Raw genomic sequence first — 20,788 nt, 5'->3', positions numbered from 1 at the left:
CCTCAAAAATCCCCAAAAATCCCAAAAAATCCCCAAAAAAAATCCGCCCAAAGATCCCTCAAAATTCCCCCCAAAAATCCCAAAAAATCCCTCAAAAATCCGAAAAAAATCCCCAAAAAATCCCCCAAAATCCGCAAAAAATCTCTCAAAATTCCCCCAAAATCCTCAAAAAATCCCCCAAAAATCAAAAAAAAATCCCCCAAAAATTCCCCAAAAATCCCCCAAAATCCAAAAAAAAATCCCTCAAAATTCCCCCCAAAAGTCCCAAAAATCCCTCAAAATTCCCCCAAAAAATCCCCAAAAATCCCTCAAAATTCCCCCAGAAAATCTCCCAAAATTCCTCAAAATTCCCCCCAAAATTCCCAAAAAATCCCTCCAAAATCTCGAAAAAATCCCAAAAAATTTCACAAAAATCCCCAAAAAATCCCCCAAAAATTCCAAAAAATCCCCAAAAATATCCCCCAAAATCCCTTAAAAATCCCTCAAAAATCCCTCAAAAATTAAAAAAAAAATCGCCAAAATTAAAAAAAATCCCCAAAAAAATCCCCCCAAAATCCCTCAAAATTCCCCCCAAAATTCCCAAAAAATCCCTCAAAAATCCCCAAAAATTCAAAAAAATCCCTCAAAATTCCCCCCAAAAATCCCCCCAATACCCAAAAAATTCCCCCAAAATAAAAAAAAATCCAAAAAAATCCCCCCAAAAAATCCCCAAAAATTCCCAAAAATTCCCAAAAAATCCCTCAAATATCCCCCAAAAATCCCCCAAAATTCCCTCAAAAATCCCTCCAAAATCACAAAAAATCCCCAAAAAATTCCCCAAAATATCCCCCAAAATCCCTCAAAAATCCCTCAAAAATTAAAAAAAAATCGCCAAAAATTCCAAAAACCCCCCCCCAAAAACCTCCCAAAATCCCTCAAAATTCCTCTCAAAAATCCCCCTAAAAAATCCCTCAAATATTCCAAAAAAATCGCCAAAAATTCCAAAAAATCCCCAAAAAAATCCCTCAAAATTCCCTCAAAATTCCCCCCAAAATTCCCCAAAGATCCCTCAAAATTCCCCCCAAAAAACCAAAAAAACCCCTCAAAAATCCGAAAAAATCCCCAAAAAATCCCCCAAAATCCGCAAAAAATCTCTCAAAATTCCCCCCAAAATCCCCAAAAATCCCCCAAAAATCAAAAAAAAATCCCCAAAAATTCCCCAAAAATCCCCCAAAATCCAAAAAAAATCCCTCAAAATTCCCCCCAAAAGTCCCAAAAAATCCCCAAAAATCCCTCAAAATCCCCCCAGAAAATCCCCCAAAATTCCTCAAAATTCCCCCCCAAATTCCCAAAAAATCTCTCAAAAATCCCGAAAAAATCCCAAAAAATTTCCCAAAAATCCCCCCAAAAATCCCCCAAAAATTCAAAAAAATCCCCAAAAATATCCCCCAAAATCCCTTAAAAATCCCTCAAAAAATCTCCAAAAATTCCCAAAAAAATCCCCAAAAATCCCTCAAAATTCCCCCCAGAATTCCCCAAAAATCCCTCAAAATCAAAAAAAAATCCCCAAAAATTCCCCAAAAATCCTTCAAAAATCCCCCCAAAATCCCCCAATTCCCCTCCCCCACCCTCCCAAAGTGCCCCAGTGGGGGAGGGGGGACAGAAATGACACCGGGGGGGGGGGGAGGGGAAATTCCAGGGGGGTCAAATTTGGGGGGGCCCCCCCCGCGCTGCCCCCCCCGGGCTATAAAAGGCGGGGTCGGGGTCGTGACCCCCCCCAAAATAACCCGAGCTCAGGTGGCGCCGGGCTCAGGTGACATTTTGGGGGGGTTGGGGACACTCGGGGGGGGGGACACGGGGACAGCCCGGGTGGGATTCCCCTCCCCCCCACCCCAGAAAAAAAAAAATTAAAATTAAAATTAAAAATCGGGGGGGGGGGGGGTGAAAGGATGGGAGGGAAAAATTTGGGGGGTTTTAAGGTCAAAAAACACCCCCTGAAAATTGTCACCCCCAAATTGTCACAAATCCCCCAAAAATGTCACAAATTCCCCCCAAAATGTCACAAATTCCCCCAAAATTGTCCCCAAATCTCCCTAAAAAATTGTCACAACCCCCCAGCCCAAAAATTGTCACCCCCAAATTGTCACAAATCCTCCCCAAATTATTGTCACGACCCCCCTAAAAATTGTCACCCCAAAATTGTCCCCAAATCCCCCCAAAAATGTCACAAATTCCCTAAAAATTGTCCCCAAATCCCCCCAAAATTGTCACAACCCCCCCTAAAAATTGTCACTCCCAAAATTGTCCCCAAATCCCCCCAAAAATGTCACAAATTCCCTAAAAATTGTCCCCAAATTCCCCAAAAATTGTCACAACCCCCCCTAAAAATTGTCACTCCAAAAATTGTCCCCAAATGCCCCCAAAATTGTCATGAATCCCCCCAAAATTGTCACAAGCCCCCCAAAAATGTCACAAATTCCCCAAAAATTTTCCCCAAATCCCCAAAAATGTCACAAATCCCCCCAAAAATTGTCACAACCCCCCCCAAAAAATTGTCACTCCCAAAATTGTCCCCAAATGCCCCCAAAATTGTCATGAATCCCCCCAAAAATTGTCCCAAACCCCCCCAAAAATTGTCCCAAACATGCCCAAAAAATGTCACAGATCCCCCAAAAACTGTCACCCCAAAATTGTCACCCCAAAATTGTCACGAATCCCCCCCAAAATTGTCACAACCCCCCCTAAAAATTGTCACTCCCAAAATTGTCCCCAAATGCCCCCAAAATTGTCACGAATCCCCCCAAAATTGTCACAAGCCCCCCAAAAATGTCACAAATTCCCCAAAAAATTTCCCCAAATCCCCCAAAAATGTCACAAATCCCCCCAAAAATTGTCACAACCCCCCCCAAAAATTGTCACTCCCAAAATTGTCCCCAAATGCCCCCAAAATTGTCATGAATCCCCCCAAAAATTGTCCCAAACCCCCCAAAAATTGTCCCAAACATGCCCAAAAAATGTCACAGATCCCCCAAAAATGTCACCCCCAAAATTGTCACCCCAAAATTGTCACGAATCCCCCCCAAAATTGTCACAACCCCCCCTAAAAATTGTCACTCCCAAAATTGTCCCCAAATGCCCCCAAAAATGTCACGAATCCCCCCAAAAATTGTCACCCCAAAATTGTCCCCAAATCCCCCCCAAAATTGTCACGAATCCCCCCCAAAAATTGTCATCCCAAAATTGTCCCCAAATCCCCCCAAAAATGTCACAAATTCCCTAGAAATTGTCCCAAATCCCCCCAAAATTGTCACAACCCCCCCTAAAAATTGTCACTCCCAAAATTGTCCCCAAATGCCCCCAAAATTGTCACGAATCCCCCCCAAAAGTTGTCCCCAAATTCCCCCAAAAAATGTCACAATCGCCCCAAAAATTGTCACCCCAAAATTGTCACCCCAAAATTGTCCCCAAATCCCCCCAAAAATGTCACGAATCCCCCCAAAAATTGTCACCTCAAAATTGTCCCCAAATCCCCCCAAAAATTGTCACAATCCCCCCTAAAAATTGTCACAAGCCCCCAAAAATGTCACAAATTCCCCAAAAATTGTCCCCAAATCCCCCAAAAATGTCACAAATCCCCCCAAAAATTGTCACAACCCCCCCCAAAAATTGTCACCCCAAAATTGTCCCCAAATGCCCCCCAAATTGTCACGAATTCCCTAAAAATTGTCACAATACCCCCAAAATTGACACAATCCCCCCAAAAATGTCACAAATCCCCCAAAATTTGTCCCCCCAAAATTGTCACCCCCCCCCAAATTGTCACCCCAAAAATTGTCCCCCCCCCCAAAATGTCACCCCCAAATTGTCACCCCCCCCCCCCACATTGTCCCCTCCCCCCCTCCCCTCCCCTCCCCCCCCGTTCAGCGGCCGCCACCTGGGAGGGCTCAGGTGTCCCCTCCCCCCCCGGGGGTGGCAGTGACGGCGACAGCCCCAAAACCGCTGAGGCAGCAGCGGAATTTGGAATCCTGCCCAAAATTCCCATTTTTAACCCCCAAAATTCCCTTTTTACACCCCCAAAATTCCCATTTTTAACCCCCAAAATTCCCACTTTTAACCCCCAAAATTCAAATTTTAACCCCCAAAATTCCCATTTTTTCACCCCCTGAAATTCCCAATTTTAACCCCCAAAATTCCCATTTTTCACCCCAAAACCACCCCAAAAATTCATATTTTTAACCCCCAAAATTCCCATTTTTCACCTCAAAATTCCCATTTTTAACCCCCAAAATTCCCATTTTTAACCCCAAAATTCCCATTTTTAACCCCCTGAAATTCCCATTTTTCACCCCCAAAATTCCCATTTTTATCATGCCAAAATACCCTTTTTACACCCCAAAATTCCCATTTTTAACCCCCCAAAATCCTATTTTTAATCCCCAAAATTCCCATTTTCACCCCCAGAAATTCTCATTTTTCACCCCCAAAATTCCCATTTTTACCCCCAAAAATTCCTGTTTTTCACCCCAAAAATTCCCATTTTTAATCCCCTGAAATTCCCATTTTTCACCCCCAGAAACTCCCATTTTTCACCCCAAAAATCCCATTTTCCCCCCAAAATTCCCATTTTTCCACCCCAAAATCGTCCTGAAAATTCCATTTTTCCACCCCAAAATCACCCCAAAATTTCCTTCCCCATTTTTAACCCCCTAAAATTCCCATTTTTCACCCCAAAATCACCCCAAAAATCGCATTTTAAGCCCCAAAAATCGCATTTTTCACCCCAAAATCACCCCCAAAATTCTCATTTTTAACCCCCCCAAAAATCCCATTATTCCCCCAAAAATTCTCATTTTTCACCCCAAAATCACCCCCAAAATTCCCATTTTTACCCCCAAAAATTCCCATTTCCCACCCCAAAATCCTCCTGAAAATTCCCATTTTTACACCCCAAAATTCACATTTTAACCCCCCAAAATTCCTGATTTTCACCCCAAAAATTCCCATTTTTCCACCCCAAAATTTTACATCTTTCGCCCCAAAATCCTCCGAAAAAATTCAAATTTTTACCCCCAAAATCAGCCCCAAAATTCCCATTTTTAACCCCCCAAAATTCCCATTTTTCACCCCAAAATTCCCATTTTTAATCCCCCAAAATTCCCGTTTTTTACCCCAAAATTTCGCTTTTTTCACACCCAAATTTGGCATTTCGAGGCCTCACCCCCGCGGTAATTAATTAATTAAACCCCTGAGAATTAATTAATTAAAAGGAATTAATTAAAATCTTCCAAATTTTTGAAAAATTCCCCAAAAATTCCCCCCAAAAAATTTTAAAAAATTCAATAAATTAAAATAAAACCCCAAAACCTTCAAGGAATGAAATTAAAGTAATTAATTAGCCCGATAATTAATTAAGAACCGTTAATTAAAGACAGAAAATAAAAGAAAAATCAATTAAATTAAATTAAATTAAATTAAATGCATAGAATTAAATTAATGACACCCTCAAGCGAGTTAATTAACCCTGATAATTAATTAACTCCCATTAATTAATCTAATTAAATTAATTAGGATTTTTAAATTAAATTAATTAATTTAATTCAATTAAAATGAATAAATTAATTAGGATAATTTTAAAAATTAATTGAAATCAAATTGAAGGAATGCAATTAATGAATTCCCGGCTTAATGAAGGCTGGAGTTAATTATTAATTAATTAATTAGCGCCGTTAATTACCGGCCTTGGCCTCGGGCATGGCGGCGGCGGCGCGGGGGGGTCCCGAGTGTCCCCTCCCCCCCCCGGGATCCCCTTAAAGCGCGGGAAAACCCGGCCACGCCCACTCTGGCCACGCCCACACGAGACCACGCCTTTATTAGACCACGCCCCCCTTTGGGGGGGGGATTCCTGCGTCCTCCCCCCGTCAAATCCTCCAATGGAACGTTCCACATCTCTCCCCCCCTCTGAATCCCCCTCAATGGAAGATTCCAGCCCCTCCCCCACACAATGGAAGATTCCAGTCCCTCCCCCACACAATGGAAACCTTCCAGCCTTTCAGCCCCCCCTCCGAACCCCCCCAATGGAACATTCCAGCCGCAGCTTTCCCCATTTTTGGGCTTCTCCACTCCAATTTCGGGGGGGGTTTCCATTTTTGAAATTCCCACCCCAATTTTGGGATTTTTCCCCAATTTTGGGGTTTTTTCCCCCAGTTTTGGGATTTTCCACCCCGAATTTGGACATTTTCCCCCCAATTTTGGGGATTTCTCACCGAAATTTTGGGGTTCTCCTCCCAAATTTTCAACTCCCACCCCAATTTTTGACATTTCCACCCCAAATCTTTGAATTTTCCCTCCAATTTTTGGGCTTTCCCTCCCAATGTTTTACGATTTCCACCCCAATTTTTTTTATTTCCCAAATTTTCAATTCCCACCCCATTTTTTAAAATTTCCACCCCAAATTTGGGGAGTTTTCCCCAATTTTTTCCCAATTTCCCCCCCAAATTTTTTTGATTTTTTCCCAATTTTTGACATTTGTCCCCCAAATTTTGAATTTCCCCCCCCAATTTTTTCCAATTCCCCCCCATTTTTGACATTTCCCCCCAATTTTTTAGAATTCCCCCCAATTTTTTGACATTTCCACCCCTAATTTTGAATTTTCCCCCCAATTTTTCCCCAATTCCCCCCAATTTTATGAATCCCCCAATTTTTCACATTTCTACCCCAAATTTTTGGGATTTTCCCCCAATCTTTCCCAATTTCCCCCTATTTTTTTGACATTTCCACCTCATTATTTTCCCGATTTCCCCCCAATTTTTTGACATTTCCACCCCAATTTTTGGGATTTTCCCCCCAAATTTTCAATTTTCCTCCCAATTTTTGGGATTTCCCCCCAATTTTTGACATTTCCACCCCAATTTTCGGGACTTCTCCCCAATTTTTGACATTTCCACCCCAATTTTTGACATTTCCACCCCAATTTTCTGGGATTTCCCCCCAATTTTTGACATTTCCCCCAAATTTTGAATTTTCCCCCCAATTTTTGACATTTCCACCCCTATTTTTGGAATTCCCCCCAGTTTTTGACATTTCCACCCCAATTTTTCGGAATTCCCCCCAATTTTTGGGATTTTCTCCCCAATTTTTTGACATTTCCCCCCAAATTTTGACATTTCCACCCCAATTTTTGGGATTTTCCCCCCAAATTTTGAATTTTCCTCCCAATTTTTGAGGATTTCCCCCAATTTTTGACATTTCCACCCCAATTTTTGGGATTTTCCCCCAGTTTTTGACATTTCCACCCCAATTTTTGGGATTTTCCCCCAGTTTTTGACATTTCCACCCCAATTTTTGGGATTTTCCCCCAGTTTTTGACATTTCCACCCCAATTTTTGACATTTCCACCCCTATTTTTGGGATTTTCCCCCCAATTTTTGACATTTTCCCCCCAAATTTTTAATTTTCCTCCCAATTTTTGACATTTCCACCCCAATTTTTGGGATTTTTCCCCCCAATTTTTTGACATTTCCCCCCAAATTTTGACATTTCCACCCCAATTTTTGACATTTCCACCCCAATTTTTGGGATTTTCCCCCCAAATTTTGAATTTTCCTCCCAATTTTTGAGGATTTCCCCCAATTTTGAATTTTCCCCCCAATTTTTGACATTTCCACCCCAATTATTGGGATTTTCCCCCAGTTTTTGACATTTCTCCCCAATTTTGGGGATTTCCCCCCCAATTTTTGGGGTTTTCCTCCCAATTCGACATTTCCACCCCAATATTTGGGATTTTCCCCCAATTTTTTGACATTTCCACCCCAATCTTTGGGATTTCCCCCCAATTTTTTGACATTTCCCCCCAAATTTTGAATTATCCCCCCAATTTTTGACATTTCCACCCCAATTTTTGGGATTTCCCCCCCAATTTTTCACATTTCCACCCCAATTTTTGACATTTCCCCCCAAATTTTGACATTTTCTCCCAATTTTTTGACATTTCCCCCCAATTTTTGGGATTTTCCCCCCAATTTTTGGGATTTTCCTCCCAATTTTTGACATTTCCCCCCCAATTTTTCGGGATTCCCCCCCAAAATTTTGGGGATTTCCCCCAAGAAGCACCAGCAGAACCTCTCAGCTGTCCAAGCTCCTTTATCTCCCCTCTCTGGGGGCGCCGGGGCCAATTCCAAACTCGGGGAAGGGCCAAAAATTCGGGTCCAAAAACTCCAGAAAATTCCATTACCAAAAACCTCCACCGGACCGAACCATTCCATCCGCGCGCGGGGGGGGGGGGGGGGGGGGGGTTGGATCGTTTCATTTTTCGGGGCGATTTTTGACGATTTCGGGGTTATTTACAGCGGGGGGAGGGGCAGGGTGGGGGGGAGGGGGTGGGGCCCAGGTCTTTTTGGGGGGGGTGGGGGGTTGAGGGGGGGGGTTGGGCTCCTCGGGGGGAGGGGCGTTCCCCCCCCGGCGGCCCGCGTTTCCGGAAGTACTTGTAGCGCTGCACGTAGGCGCACACCAGGTTGTTCACCTTGACCGGGTTGATCTCGCCGCTGCGGCTGTGGCAGATCTGGGGGGGACAAAAGGAGAATTTTGGGGGGAAAAAGGACGATTTTGGGGCTTGGGGGGCCTTGGGGGATTTTTGGGGATTTTTTGGGATTTTTTGAGGGGGGTTTGCGGGGGATTTTGGGGATTTTTTTGGATTTTTGGGGATTTTTTTTTGAATTTTAGGGATTTTTTGGATTTTTTTTTTAATTTTTGGGGGGATTTTTGGGATTGTTTTGGGATTTTTGGGATTATTTTAGGATTATTGGGATTTTTGGGGGGATTTTTGGGATTATTGGGGATTTTTGGGGGAATTTTTGGGATTTTTTTCGGGATTTTTGTGGGGGATTTGTTTGGATTTTTTGAGGGGGGTTTGTGGGGGATTTTGGGGATTTTTTTGGATTTTTTTGGGATTTTTTTGGATTTTTGGGGGATTTTTTTTTGAATTTTAGGGATTTGTTGGAATTTTTTTTAATTTTTTGGGGGAATTTTTGGGATTATTTCAGGATTTTTGTGGGGGGATTTTTGGAATTATTTTGGGATTTTTGGGGATTTTTGGGGGAATTTTTGGGATTTTTTTCGGGATTTTTGTGGGGGATTTGTTTGGATTTTTTGAGGGGGGTTTGGGGGGGATTTTGGGGATTTTTTTGGGATTTTTTTGCATTTTTGGGGGATTTTTTTTTGAATTTTAGGGATTTTCTGGATTTTTTTTTTAATTTTTGGGGGATTTTTGGGATTGTTTTGGGATTTTTGGGATTATTTTAGGATTATTGGGATTTTTGGGGGGATTTTTGGGATTATTTTGGGATTTTTGTGGGGGGATTTTTGGGATTATTTTGGGATTTTAGGGATTATTTTGGGATTATTGGGGATTTTTTGGGATTACGTCAGGATTTTTGGGGAATTTTGTGGAGGATTTTTGGGAGGGTTTTGGGGATTTTTTTGGATTTTTGGGGGATTTTTTTTGATTTTTTTTTTGATTTTTTGGGGATTTTTTGGGGATTTTTTTGATTTTTTTAAAATTTTTTGGGGGGATTTTTGGGATTGTTTTGGAAATTTTGGGGATTTTTGGGGTTTAGGGGATTTTTTTGGGGATTTTTGGGATTGTTTTGGGATTTTTGGGATTAGTTTGGGATTATTGGGGATTTTTGGGGGGATTTTTGGGATTATTTTGGGATTTTTTGGGGGGATTTTTTTTTGAATTTTTGAGGGAGGTTTGGGCGGATTTTGGGGATTTTTTTTATTTTTGGGGGATTTTTTGGATTTTTTTTTAATTTTTTGGGGGAATTTTTGGGATTATTTCGGGATTTTTGTGGGGGGATTTTTGGAATTATTTCGGGATTTTTGGGGATTTTTGAGGGAATTTTTGGGATTTTTTTCGGGATTTTTGTGGGGGATTTGTTTGGATTTTCTGAGGGGGGTTTGCGGGGGATTTTGGGGATTTTTTTGGATTTTTTGGGGATTTTTTTGCATTTTTGGGGGATTTTTTTTTTAATTTTAGGGATTTTTTGGAATTTTTTTTAATTTTTTGGGGGAATTTTTGGGATTATTTCAGGATTTTTGTGGGGGGATTTTTGGAATTATTTTGGGATTTTTGGGGATTTTTGAGGGAATTTTTGGGATTTTTTTCGGGATTTTTGTGGGGGATTTGTTTGGATTTTCTGAGGGGGGTTTGCGGGGGATTTTGGGGATTTTTTGGGGATTTTTTTGGATTTTTTTTGATTTTTTTGGATTTTTTTGGATTTTTTGGGGATTTTTTTGGACTTTTTTTGGATTTTTGGGGGGGATTTTTGGGAGTGTTTTGGGATTTTTGGGATTATTTTAGGATTATTGGGATTTTTGGGGGGATTTCTGGGATTATTTCGGGATTTTTGTGGGGGGATTTTTGGGATTATTTTGGGATTTTAGGGATTATTTTGGGATTATTGGGGATTTTTTGGGGGATTTTTGGATTACGTCAGGATTTTTGGGGAATTTTGTGGAGGATTTTTTTGGGGATTTTTTGGGAGGGTTTTGGGGATTTTTTTGGATTTTTGGGGGATTTTTTTTGATTTTTTTTTTGATTTTTTGGGGATTTTTTGGGGATTTTTTTGATTTTTTTTAAATTGTTTTGGGGATTTTTGGGATTGTTTTGGGAATTTTGGGGATTTTGGGGGTTTAGGGGATTTTGTAGGGGATTTTTGGGATTGTTTTGGGATTTTTGGTATTAGTTTGGGATTATTGGGGATTTTTGGGATTATTTTTGGGATTTTTTGAGGGGATTTTTTTTGAATTTTTGAGGGAGGTTTGGGCGGATTTTGGGGATTTTTTATTATTTTTGGGGGATTTTTTGGGGTTTTTTTTTAATTTTTTGGGGGATTTTTGGGATTGTTTTGGAATTTTGGGGATTTTTGTAGGGGATTTTTGGATTGTTTTGGGATTTTTGGGATTAGTTTGGGATTATTGGGGATTTTTGGGGGAATTTTTGGGGTTATTTTGGGATTTTTTGGGGGGATTTTTTTTTGAATTTTTGAGGGAGGTTTGGGCGGATTTTGGGGATTTTTTTTTATTTTTGGGGGATTTTTTGGATTTTTTTTAATTTTTTGGGGGATTTTTGGGATTATTTTGGGATTTTTGTGGGGGGATTTTTGGAATTATTTTGGGATTGTTTTGGGATTTTTGGGGATTTTTGAGGGAATTTAGGGGATTTTTTTTGGGATTTTTGTGGGGGATTTGTTTGGATTTTCTGAGGGGGGGTTTGCGGGGGATTTTGGGGATTTTTTTGGATTTTTTTGGGGATTTTTTTGCATTTTTGGGGGATTTTTTTTTGAATTTTAGGGATTTTTTTGATTTTTTTTTTAATTTTTTGGGGGATTTTTGGGATTGTTTTGGGATTTTTGGGATTATTTTAGGATTATTGGGATTTTTGGGGGATTTTTGGGATTATTTCGGGATTTTTGTGGGGGGATTTTTGGGATTATTTTGGGATTTTAGGGATTATTTTGGGATTATTGGGGATTTTTGGGGGGATTTTTGGGGGGATTTTTGGGATTACGTCGGGATTTTTGGGGAATTTTGTGGAGGATTTTTTTGGATTTTTTGGGGGGGTTTTGGGGATTTTTTTTGATTTTTTGGGGAATTTTTTGGATTTTTTCTGGATTTTTTGGGGATTTTTTTGATTTTTTTTAAATTGTTTTGGGGGATTTTTGGGATTGTTTTGGGGATTTTTGGGGTTTAGGGGATTTTTGTAGGGGATTTTTGGGATTGTTTTGGGATTTTTGGGATTATTTTGGGATTATTGGGGATTTTTGGGGGAATTTTTGGGATTATTTTGGGATTTTCGTGGGGGATTTTTTTGGATTTTTGAGGGGGGTTTGGGGGGGATTTTGAGGATTTTTTGGGGATTTTTTTTGGATTTTTTGAGGGGGGTTTGTGGAGATTTTGAGGATTTTTTGGGGATTTTTTTGGGATTTTTTGGGGGTTTTTTGGACTTTTTTTTGATTTCTTGGGGGATTTTTGGGATTGTTTTGGGATTTTTGGGATTATTTTGGGATTATTGGGATTTTTGAGGGGATTTTTGGGATTATTTTGGGATTTTTGGGGATTTTTGGGGGAATTTTTGGGATTATTTTGGGATTATTGGGGATTTTTGAGGGAATTTTTGGGATTTTTTTCGGGATTTTTGTGGGGGATTTGTTTGGATTTTCTGAGGGGGGTTTGCGGGGGATTTTGGGGATTTTTTTGGATTTTTTGGGGATTTTTTTGGATTTTTTGGGGATTTTTTTTTGAATTTTAGGGATTTTTTGGATTTTTTTTTAATTTTTTGGGGGATTTTTGGGATTGTTTTGGGATTTTTGGGATTATTTTAGGATTATTGGGATTTTTGGGGGGATTTTTGGGATTATTTCGGGATTTTTGTGGGGGGATTTTTGGGATTATTTTGGGATTTTAGGGATTATTTTGGGATTATTGGGGATTTTTTGGGGGATTTTTGGGATTACGTCACGATTTTTGGGGAATTTTGTGGGGGATTTTTTGGGGGGCTTTTGGGGATTTTTTTGGATTTTTTGGGGAATTTTTTGGAATTTTTTTGGATTTTTTGGGGATTTTTTTGATTTTTTTTAAATTGTTTTGGGGGATTTTTGGGATTGTTTTGGGAATTTTGGGGATTTTGGGGGTTTAGGGGATTTTGTAGGGGATTTTTGGGATTGTTTTGGGATTTTTGGTATTAGTTTGGGATTATTGGGGATTTTTGGGATTATTTTGGGATTTTTTGAGGGGATTTTTTTTGAATTTTTGAGGGAGGTTTGGGCGGATTTTGGGGATTTTTTATTATTTTTGGGGGATTTTTTGGGGTTTTTTTTTAATTTTTTGGGGGGATTTTTGGGATTGTTTTGGGAATTTTGGGGATTTTTGTAGGGGATTTTTGGGATTGTTTTGGGATTTTTGGGATTAGTTTGGGATTATTGGGGATTTTTGGGGGAATTTTTGGGGTTATTTTGGGATTTTTTGGGGGGATTTTTTTTTGAATTTTTGAGGGAGGTTTGGGCGGATTTTGGGGATTTTTTTTTATTTTTGGGGGATTTTTTGGATTTTTTTTTAATTTTTTGGGGGAATTTTGGGATTATTTTGGGATTTTTGTGGGGGATTTTTGGAATTATTTTGGGATTGTTTTGGGATTTTTGGGGATTTTTGAGGGAATTTAGGGGATTTTTTTTTGGGATTTTTGTGGGGGATTTGTTTGGATTTTCTGAGGGGGGTTTGCGGGGGATTTTGGGGATTTTTTTGGATTTTTTTGGGATTTTTTTGCATTTTTGGGGGATTTTTTTTTGAATTTTTAGGGATTTTTTGCAATTTTTTTTTAATTTTTTGGGGGATTTTTGGGATTGTTTTGGGATTTTTGGGATTATTTTAGGATTATTGGGATTTTTGGGGGGATTTTTGGGATTATTTCGGGATTTTTGTGGGGGGATTTTTGGGATTATTTTGGGATTTTAGGGATTATTTTGGGATTATTGGGGATTTTTTGGGGGATTTTTGGGATTACGTCAGGATTTTTGGGGAATTTTGTGGAGGATTTTTTTGGGATTTTTTGGGGGGGTTTTGGGGATTTTTTTTGATTTTTTGGGGAATTTTTTGGATTTTTTTTTTATTTTTTGGGGATTTTTTTTGATTTTTTTTTAATTTTTTGGGGGGATTTTTGGGATTGTTTTGGAAATTTTGGGGATTTTTGGGGTTTAGGGGATTTTTTTGGGGATTTTTGGGATTGTTTTGGGATTTTTGGGATTAGTTTGGGATTATTGGGGATTTTTGGGGGGATTTTTGGGATTATTTGGGATTTTTTGGGGGGATTTTTTTTTGAATTTTTGAGGGAGGTTTGGGCGGATTTTGGGGATTTTTTTTATTTTTGGGGGATTTTTTGGATTTTTTTTTAATTTTTTTTGGGGAATTTTTGGGATTATTTCGGGATTTTTGTGGGGGATTTTTGGGATTATTTTAGGATTATTGGGATTTTTTGAATTATTTTGGGATTATTGGGGGTTTTTGGGGGAATTTTTGGGATTTTTTTCGGGATTTTTGTGGGGATTTGTTTGGATTTTTTGAGGGGGGTTTGCGGGGGATTTTGGGGATTTTTTTGGATGTTTTTGGAATTTTTTTGGATTTTTTTTTTTATATTTTTGGGGATTTTGGGGATTTTTTGGACTTTTTTGGGGATTTTTTGGGATTTTTTGAGGGGGGTTTGCAGGGGGATTTTGGGGATTTTTTGGAATTTTTTTTTTGGGGGGGGGATTTTTTTGGATTTTTTTTTTTTTTTGGGGGGGGGGTTTTCTGATTTTTTGGGGATTTTTTGGGGGATTTTGGGATTGCTTTGGGATTTTTGGGGATGTTTGGGGGATTTTTGGGGGATTTTTGGGGATTTTTTGGAGATTTTTAGGGGAAAATTTTGGGGGGATTTTTTGGGGATTTTTTTGGATTTTTTGGGGGGATTTTTAAGGGAAAATTTGGGGGGATTTTTTATATTTTGAGGAATTTTTGGGGGAGTTTTTGGGGAAAATTTTGGGAAAATATTTTTGATTTTTGAAGGAAATTTTTGGGGATGTTTTGGGGGGATTTTTGGGGATTTTTTGGGGGGATTTTTAAGGTAAAATTTTGTGGGTTTTTTTTTTTATTTTTTAGGGATTTTGGGGGAATTTTTGTTGAAAATTTTGGGAAATTTTTTTTGATTTTTGAGGAATTTTTGGAGGATTTTGGGGGATGTTTTGGGGATTTTTGGGGGGGATTTTTAGGGGATTTTTAGGGAAAATTTTGGGGGATTTTTTATATTTTTGAGGAATTTTTGAGAGATTTTAAAGGAAAATTTTTGGGGAATTTTTATTATTTTTGGGAATTTTTTTTATTTTGGGGGGATTTTTTGGGGAAAATTTTGGGAAATATTTTGATTTTTAAGGAATTTTGGGGGGATTTTTAAAGGAAAATTTGGGGGGATTTTTTTGATTTTTGGGGGGATTTTTAAAATTATTTTTTTTATTTTGGGGGATTTTTTGGGAGGATGTTTTGGGGGGATTTTTGGGGGGGATTTTTGGAGGATTTTTAAGGGAAAATTTTTGGGGATTTTTTTGATTTTTGAGGGGATTTTTCTAAATTATTTTTTTTATTTTTGAGGAATTTTTGGGGGATTTTGGGGGGATTTTGGGGGATGTTTTGGGGATGTTTTGGGGGGATTTTCTGGGGATTTTTGGGGGATTTTAAAAGGAAAATTCGGGGGGATTTTTTTAAATTATTTTTTTTATTTTTGAGGAATTTTTGGGGGGATGCTTTGGGGGGATTTTCTGGGGATTTTTGGGGGATTTTAAAAGGAAAATTCGGGGGGATTTTTTTGATTTTTGGGGGGATTTTTTTTAATTATTTTTTTTATTTTTGAGGAATTTTGGGGGGATTTTGGGGGATGTTTTGGGGATGTTTCGGGGGGATTTTGGGGGGCACCTTGTGCACGGCCTTGCGCAGGATGTCCTTGTACTCGTCCTTGGTGATGTCCTTGCGCTGGTAGAAGGGTTTGATGGCCAGCTTGACCTCCTCCACCGCCCGCTCCTGCGTGTGCAGCTTCTTCAGGTACTGCCGGGACACCAGGGGACACCAAAGGTCACCACCCGGGGCACCAAAGGTCACCACGGGGTCAGCAGGAGTCAGCAAGGGTCAGCAGGGGTCACCAAAGGTCAGCAGGGGTCATCAAAGGTCACCAGGGGTCAGCAAGGGTCACCACGGGGGCACCAAAGGTCACCACCAGGGCACCAAAGGTCACCACGGGGGCACCAAAGGTCACCAGGGGTCAGCAGGGGTCACCAGAGGTCACCACAGGGTCACCATGGTCAGCAGGGGTCATCAAAGGTCAACACAAGGTCAGCAGGGGTCACCAAAGGTCACCACAGGGTCACCATGGTCAGCAGGGGTCATCAAAGGTCAACACAAGGTCAGCAGGGGTCACCAAAGGTCACCGGGGGTCAACGTGGTCACCAAAGGTCATCAGGGGTCAGCAGGAGTCAGCAAGGGTCAGCAGGGGTCATCAAAGGTCACCAAAGGTCACCAGGGGATCACCAGGGTCACCACGGGGGCACCAGGGTCAGCAAGGGTCACCAGGGGTCAGCAGGGGTCATCAAAGGTCACCAGGGTCAGCAAGGGTCACCATGGGGGCACCAAAGGTCAGCAAGGGTCACCACGGGGTCACCAAAGGTCAGCAGGGGTTACCAGGGTCAGCAGGGGTCACCAAAGGTCACCAGGGGTCATCAAAGGTCACCAGGGGTCAGCAGGGATCATCAAGGGTCCTCAGGGGTCACCAAAGGTCACCACAGGATCACCACGAGGTCACCAAAGGTCACCACAGGGTCACCAGGAGGTCAGCAGGGGTCAGCAGGGGTCATCAAAGGTCACCAGGGTCACCAAAGGTCACCAGGGGTCAATGTGGGTTCAGCAGGGTCATGGGAAGTCAGCAGGGGTCATCATGGGGTCACTGTCCTGGTCACCCCCAATGTCCCCCCAGTGTCCCCCCCTTACCCTGTCACTGTCCCCTCTGCCCTCGCTGTCCCTCCTGTCCCCAGCCCCCCCCCCCGATGTCCCCAAACCCCCCCAATGTCCCCACCCCCCCCTTACCATGTCACTGTCCCCTCTGCCCTCGCTGTCCCCCCAATCCCCCCAATGTCCCCGACGTCCCCAACCCACCCCAGCCCCCCCAATGTCCCCCCTTACCCTGTCACTGTCCCCCCATCCCCCCAATGTCCCCGACGTCCCCAACCCCCCCCCAGCCCCCCCAATGTCCCCAACCCCCCCCACTGTCCCCACTGTCCCCCCTTACCTTGTCACTGTCCCCCCATCCCCCCCAATGTCCCCAGTGTCCCCCCCCAGTGTCCCCCCCTTACCTTGTCACTGTCCCCTCTGCCCTCGCTGTCCCTCCTGTCCCCAATGTCCCCAAGCCCCCCATCCCCCCAATGTCCCCATCCCCCCAGTGTCTCCCCTGATGTCCCCAATGTCCCCAACCCCCCCAGTGTCCCCCCCTTACCTTGTCACTGTCCCCTCTGCCCTCGCTGTCCCCCCAACCTCCCCATCCCCCCAATGTCCCCATGATGTCCCCAATGTCCCCAACCCCCCCACTGTCCCCCCTTACCTTGTCACTGTCCCCTCTGCCCTCGCTGTCCCTCCTGTCCCCGCCGGGCCCCCCCAGGGTGGGGGTGGGGGGTGCGGGGGGCGCCCCCCCCCCGAGGGGCAGCAGGTAGGGGGGGGGGTCCCTGGGGGGGTCCCTGGGGGGGTCCCGGGGGGGGGAGGGGCTGCCCGGGGCCCAGGGGGGGAGGGGCGCCCTTGCTCTGGCTCAGGATCTGCCAAAAAAACCCCAAAATTAATTAAAGGAATTCATTAACTTGGGAACTGGGGGGGGGCGTCTGTAACCCCCCCTTTGGGGGGCCCCTCCCCCATTTTTGGGGGTCCCACCCACACTTTGGGGTCCCCTCCCCCCCCATTTTGGGGTCCCCACCCCCACTTTGAGGGTCCCTGTTCCTTTTTGGGGTCCCCACCCCCACTTTGAGGTCCCCACCCAATTTTCGGGGTCCCCTCCCCCATTTTGGGGGTCCCCACCCACACTTTGGGGTCCCCACCGCCATTTTGGGGTCCCCACCCCCATTTTGAGGTCCCCACCCACACTTTGGGGTCCCCTCCCCCCCCATTTTGAGGTCCCCACCCCCATTTTGAGGGTCCCTGTTCCTTTTTGGAGTCCCCACCCCCACTTTGAGGCCCCCACCCAATTTTTGGGGTCCCCTCCCCCATTTTGGGGGTCCCCACCCACACTTTGGGGTCCCCACCGCCATTTTGGGGGTCCCCACCCACACTTTGGGGTCCCCACCGCCATTTTGGGGGTCCCCTCCCCCATTTTGGGGTCTCCACCCACACTTTGAGGTCCCCACCCAATTTTTGGGGTCCCCTCCCCCATTTTGGGGGTCCCCTCCCCCATTTTGGGGTCCCCACCCCCATTTTGGGGTCCCCTCCCAATTTTTGGGGTCCCCACCCCCATTTTGGGTCCCCACCCTATTTTGGGGGGGTCCCCACCCCCATTTTGGGGTCCCCCACCCCACTTTGGGGTCCCCACCCCACTTTGAGGCCCCCACCCCCATTTTGGGGTCCCCTCCCCCATTTTGGGGGTCCCCACCCCCACTCTGGGGTGTCCCTGTTCTTTTTTGGGGTCCCCATGTCCCCTCCCCCTGTTCCCCCCACTCTGGGTGTCCCCATGTCCCCTCCCCTGTCCCCCCCTGTGTCCCCCTGACTCTGGGTGTCCCCCCCAGTGTCCCCATGTCCCCTCCAGTGTCCCCTGGCCATGTCCCCTCCTGGTTTGGGTGTCCCCATGTCCCCACAGTGTCCCCACGTCCCCCTCCAGTGTCCCCATGCCCCGTGGTGTCCCCATGTCCCCCCACAGTGTCCCCCTGTCCCCCAGGTGTCCCCTGGTCCCCTGGCCATGTCCCCTCCTGGTTTGGGTGTCCCCATGTCCCCCCCCACAGTGTCCCCATGTCCCCCCCAGTGTCCCCATGTCCCTCCCCACAGTGTCCCCATGTCCCCACAGTGTCCCCATGTCCCTCCCCACAGTGTCCCCATGTCCCTCCCCACAGTGTCCCCATGTCCCCACAGTGTCCCCATGTCCCTCCCCACAGTGTCCCCATGTCCCCCCAGTGTCCCCATGTCCCCTGGCCATGTCCCCTCCTGGTTTGGGTGTCCCCATGTCCCCCCTCCCAGTGTCCCCATGTCCCCATGGTGTCCCCATGTCCCCCCACAGTGTCCCCATGTCCCTCCCCACAGTGTCCCCATGTCCCCCAGTGTCCCCTGGGCCCCTGGCCATGTCCCCTCCTGGTTTGGGTGTCCCCATGTCCCCCCCCCCCCCCCCCCAGTGTCCCCATATCCCCCCCTCAGTGTCCCAGTGTCCCCATGGTGTCCCCATGTCCTTCCTGGTGACCCCTCCCAGTGTCCCCCTGACTCTGGGTGTCCCCATGTCCCCTCCAGTGTCCCCATGTCCCCCCAGTGTCCCTCTGTCCCCGTTTTGTCCCCATGCCCCCCCCGAGTGTCCCCCTGACTCTGGGTGTCCCTGTGTCCCCTCCCAGTGTCCCAGTGTCCCCTCCAGCATCCCCCCCCAGTGTCCCCATGTCCCCATGATGTCCCCATGTCCCCTCTTGGTTTGGGGGTCCCCATGTCCCCCTGTCCCCGTGGTGTCCCCGGTGTCCCCGTGGTGTCCTCAGTGTCCCCATGTCCCCCCCATGTCCCCCTGTCCCCGGTGTCCCCATGTCCCCCCCATGTTCCCATGTCCCCCCCATGTCCCCCTGTCCCTGTGGTGTCCCCGTGGTGTCCCCACCTGGTTGGTGGCCTGGATCAGCTCCTGGGCCTTGGCCCTGCTGGCCAGGTTGGCCTCCTCCATCTTGAACAGCAGCGCTGTCACTGCGGGGAGGGGACAGCAAACCCCCGGTGTCACCGTGGGACAGCAAACACCCCAAAATGTCCCCAAAATTGTCACCACTGTGCCACCACAACTCCCAAAAATGTCCCCAAAACGTCCCCAAAATTGTCACCTGTGTACAACCTACAACCCCCAAAAATGTCCCCAAAAACGTCCCCAAAATTGTCACCTGTGTGCAACCACAACCCCCAAAAATGTCCCCCAAATGTCCCCAAAAATGTCCCCAAAATTGTCACCTGTGTGCAACCACAACTCCCCAAAAATGTCCCCAAAAGTGTCACCCGTGGGACAGCAAACCCCAGGTGTCCCCAGGGGTCACCGAGGGACAGCAAACACCCCAAAAGTGTCACTTGTGGGACACCACAACTCCCCGAAAATGTCCCCAAAATTGTCACCACTGTGCCACCACAAACCCCAAAAATGTCCCCAAAATGTCCCCGAAAATGTCACCTGTGTACAACCTACAACCCCCAAAAATGGCCCCAAAAATATCCCCAAAAATGTCACCTCTGTGCCACCACAGCCCCCCAAAAATGTCCCCCAAATGTCCCCAAAAATGTCCCCAAAATTGTCACCTGTGTGCAACCTACAACTCCCAAAAATGGCCCCAAAAATATCCCCAAAAATGTCACCTCTGTGCCACCACAGCCCCCCAAAAATGTCCCCAGAAATGTCACTCGAGTGCCACCACAACTCCCCGAAAATGGCCCCAAAAATGTCACCTCCGTGCCACCACAATCCCCAAAAATGGCCCCAATAATGTCCCTAAAATTGTCCCCAAAAATGTCACCTCTGTGCCACCACAGCCCCCCAAAAATATCCCCAAAAATGTCCCTAAAAATGTCACCCACGTGCCACCACAAACCCCAAAAATGTCACTCCTGTGCCACCACAGCCCCCTGAAAATGGCCCCAAAAATGTCCCCAAAAATGTCACCTCTGTGCCACCACAATCCCCAAAAATGGCCCCGAAAATGTCCCTAAAATTGTCCCCAAAGATGTCACCCACGTGCCACCACAACTCCCCAAAAATGTCACCAAAAATGTCCCTAAAAATGTCACCTCTGTGCCACCACAACCCCCCAAAAATGTCACTCCTGTGCCACCACAAACCCCGAAAATGTCCCCAAAAATGTCACCTCTGTGCCACCACAACTCCCTGAAAATGGTCCCAGAAATGTCCCCAAAAGTGTCACTCAAGTGCCACCACAGCCCCCTGAAAATATCCCCAGAAATGTCACTCGAGTGCCACCACAACTCCCCGAAAATGGCCCCAAAAATGTCCCCAAAGATGTCACCCACGTGCCACCACAACTCCCTG

General features: G+C 44.9%; 1 protein-coding gene across 1 annotated transcript in view; it reads right to left on the bottom strand.

Annotated features, from left to right (window-relative positions):
* Positions 1 to 8,100: 8,100 nt before the first annotated feature.
* Positions 8,101 to 20,788, bottom strand: part of LOC132335017 (splicing factor, arginine/serine-rich 19-like) — a 31,533-nt gene continuing 18,845 nt past the window's right edge. Inside the window, exons 8-10 of the mRNA XM_059861139.1 lie at positions 19,367 to 19,449; positions 15,475 to 15,603; positions 8,101 to 8,536 (exon numbers count right to left, since the gene is read on the bottom strand). Coding sequence (XP_059717122.1) covers positions 8,315 to 8,536; positions 15,475 to 15,603; positions 19,367 to 19,449 — 434 coding nt within the window. The 3' untranslated portion in view covers positions 8,101 to 8,314. The remainder of the gene's footprint in view (positions 8,537 to 15,474; positions 15,604 to 19,366; positions 19,450 to 20,788) is intronic.

This window comes from Haemorhous mexicanus, chromosome 16, assembly GCF_027477595.1.
Source record: "Haemorhous mexicanus isolate bHaeMex1 chromosome 16, bHaeMex1.pri, whole genome shotgun sequence".
In the NCBI taxonomy this organism is placed as follows: domain Eukaryota; kingdom Metazoa; phylum Chordata; class Aves; order Passeriformes; family Fringillidae; genus Haemorhous; species Haemorhous mexicanus.
The sequence above is the reverse complement of the archived record's forward strand: the minus strand, read 5'-3'. Positions and strand labels throughout refer to the sequence as shown.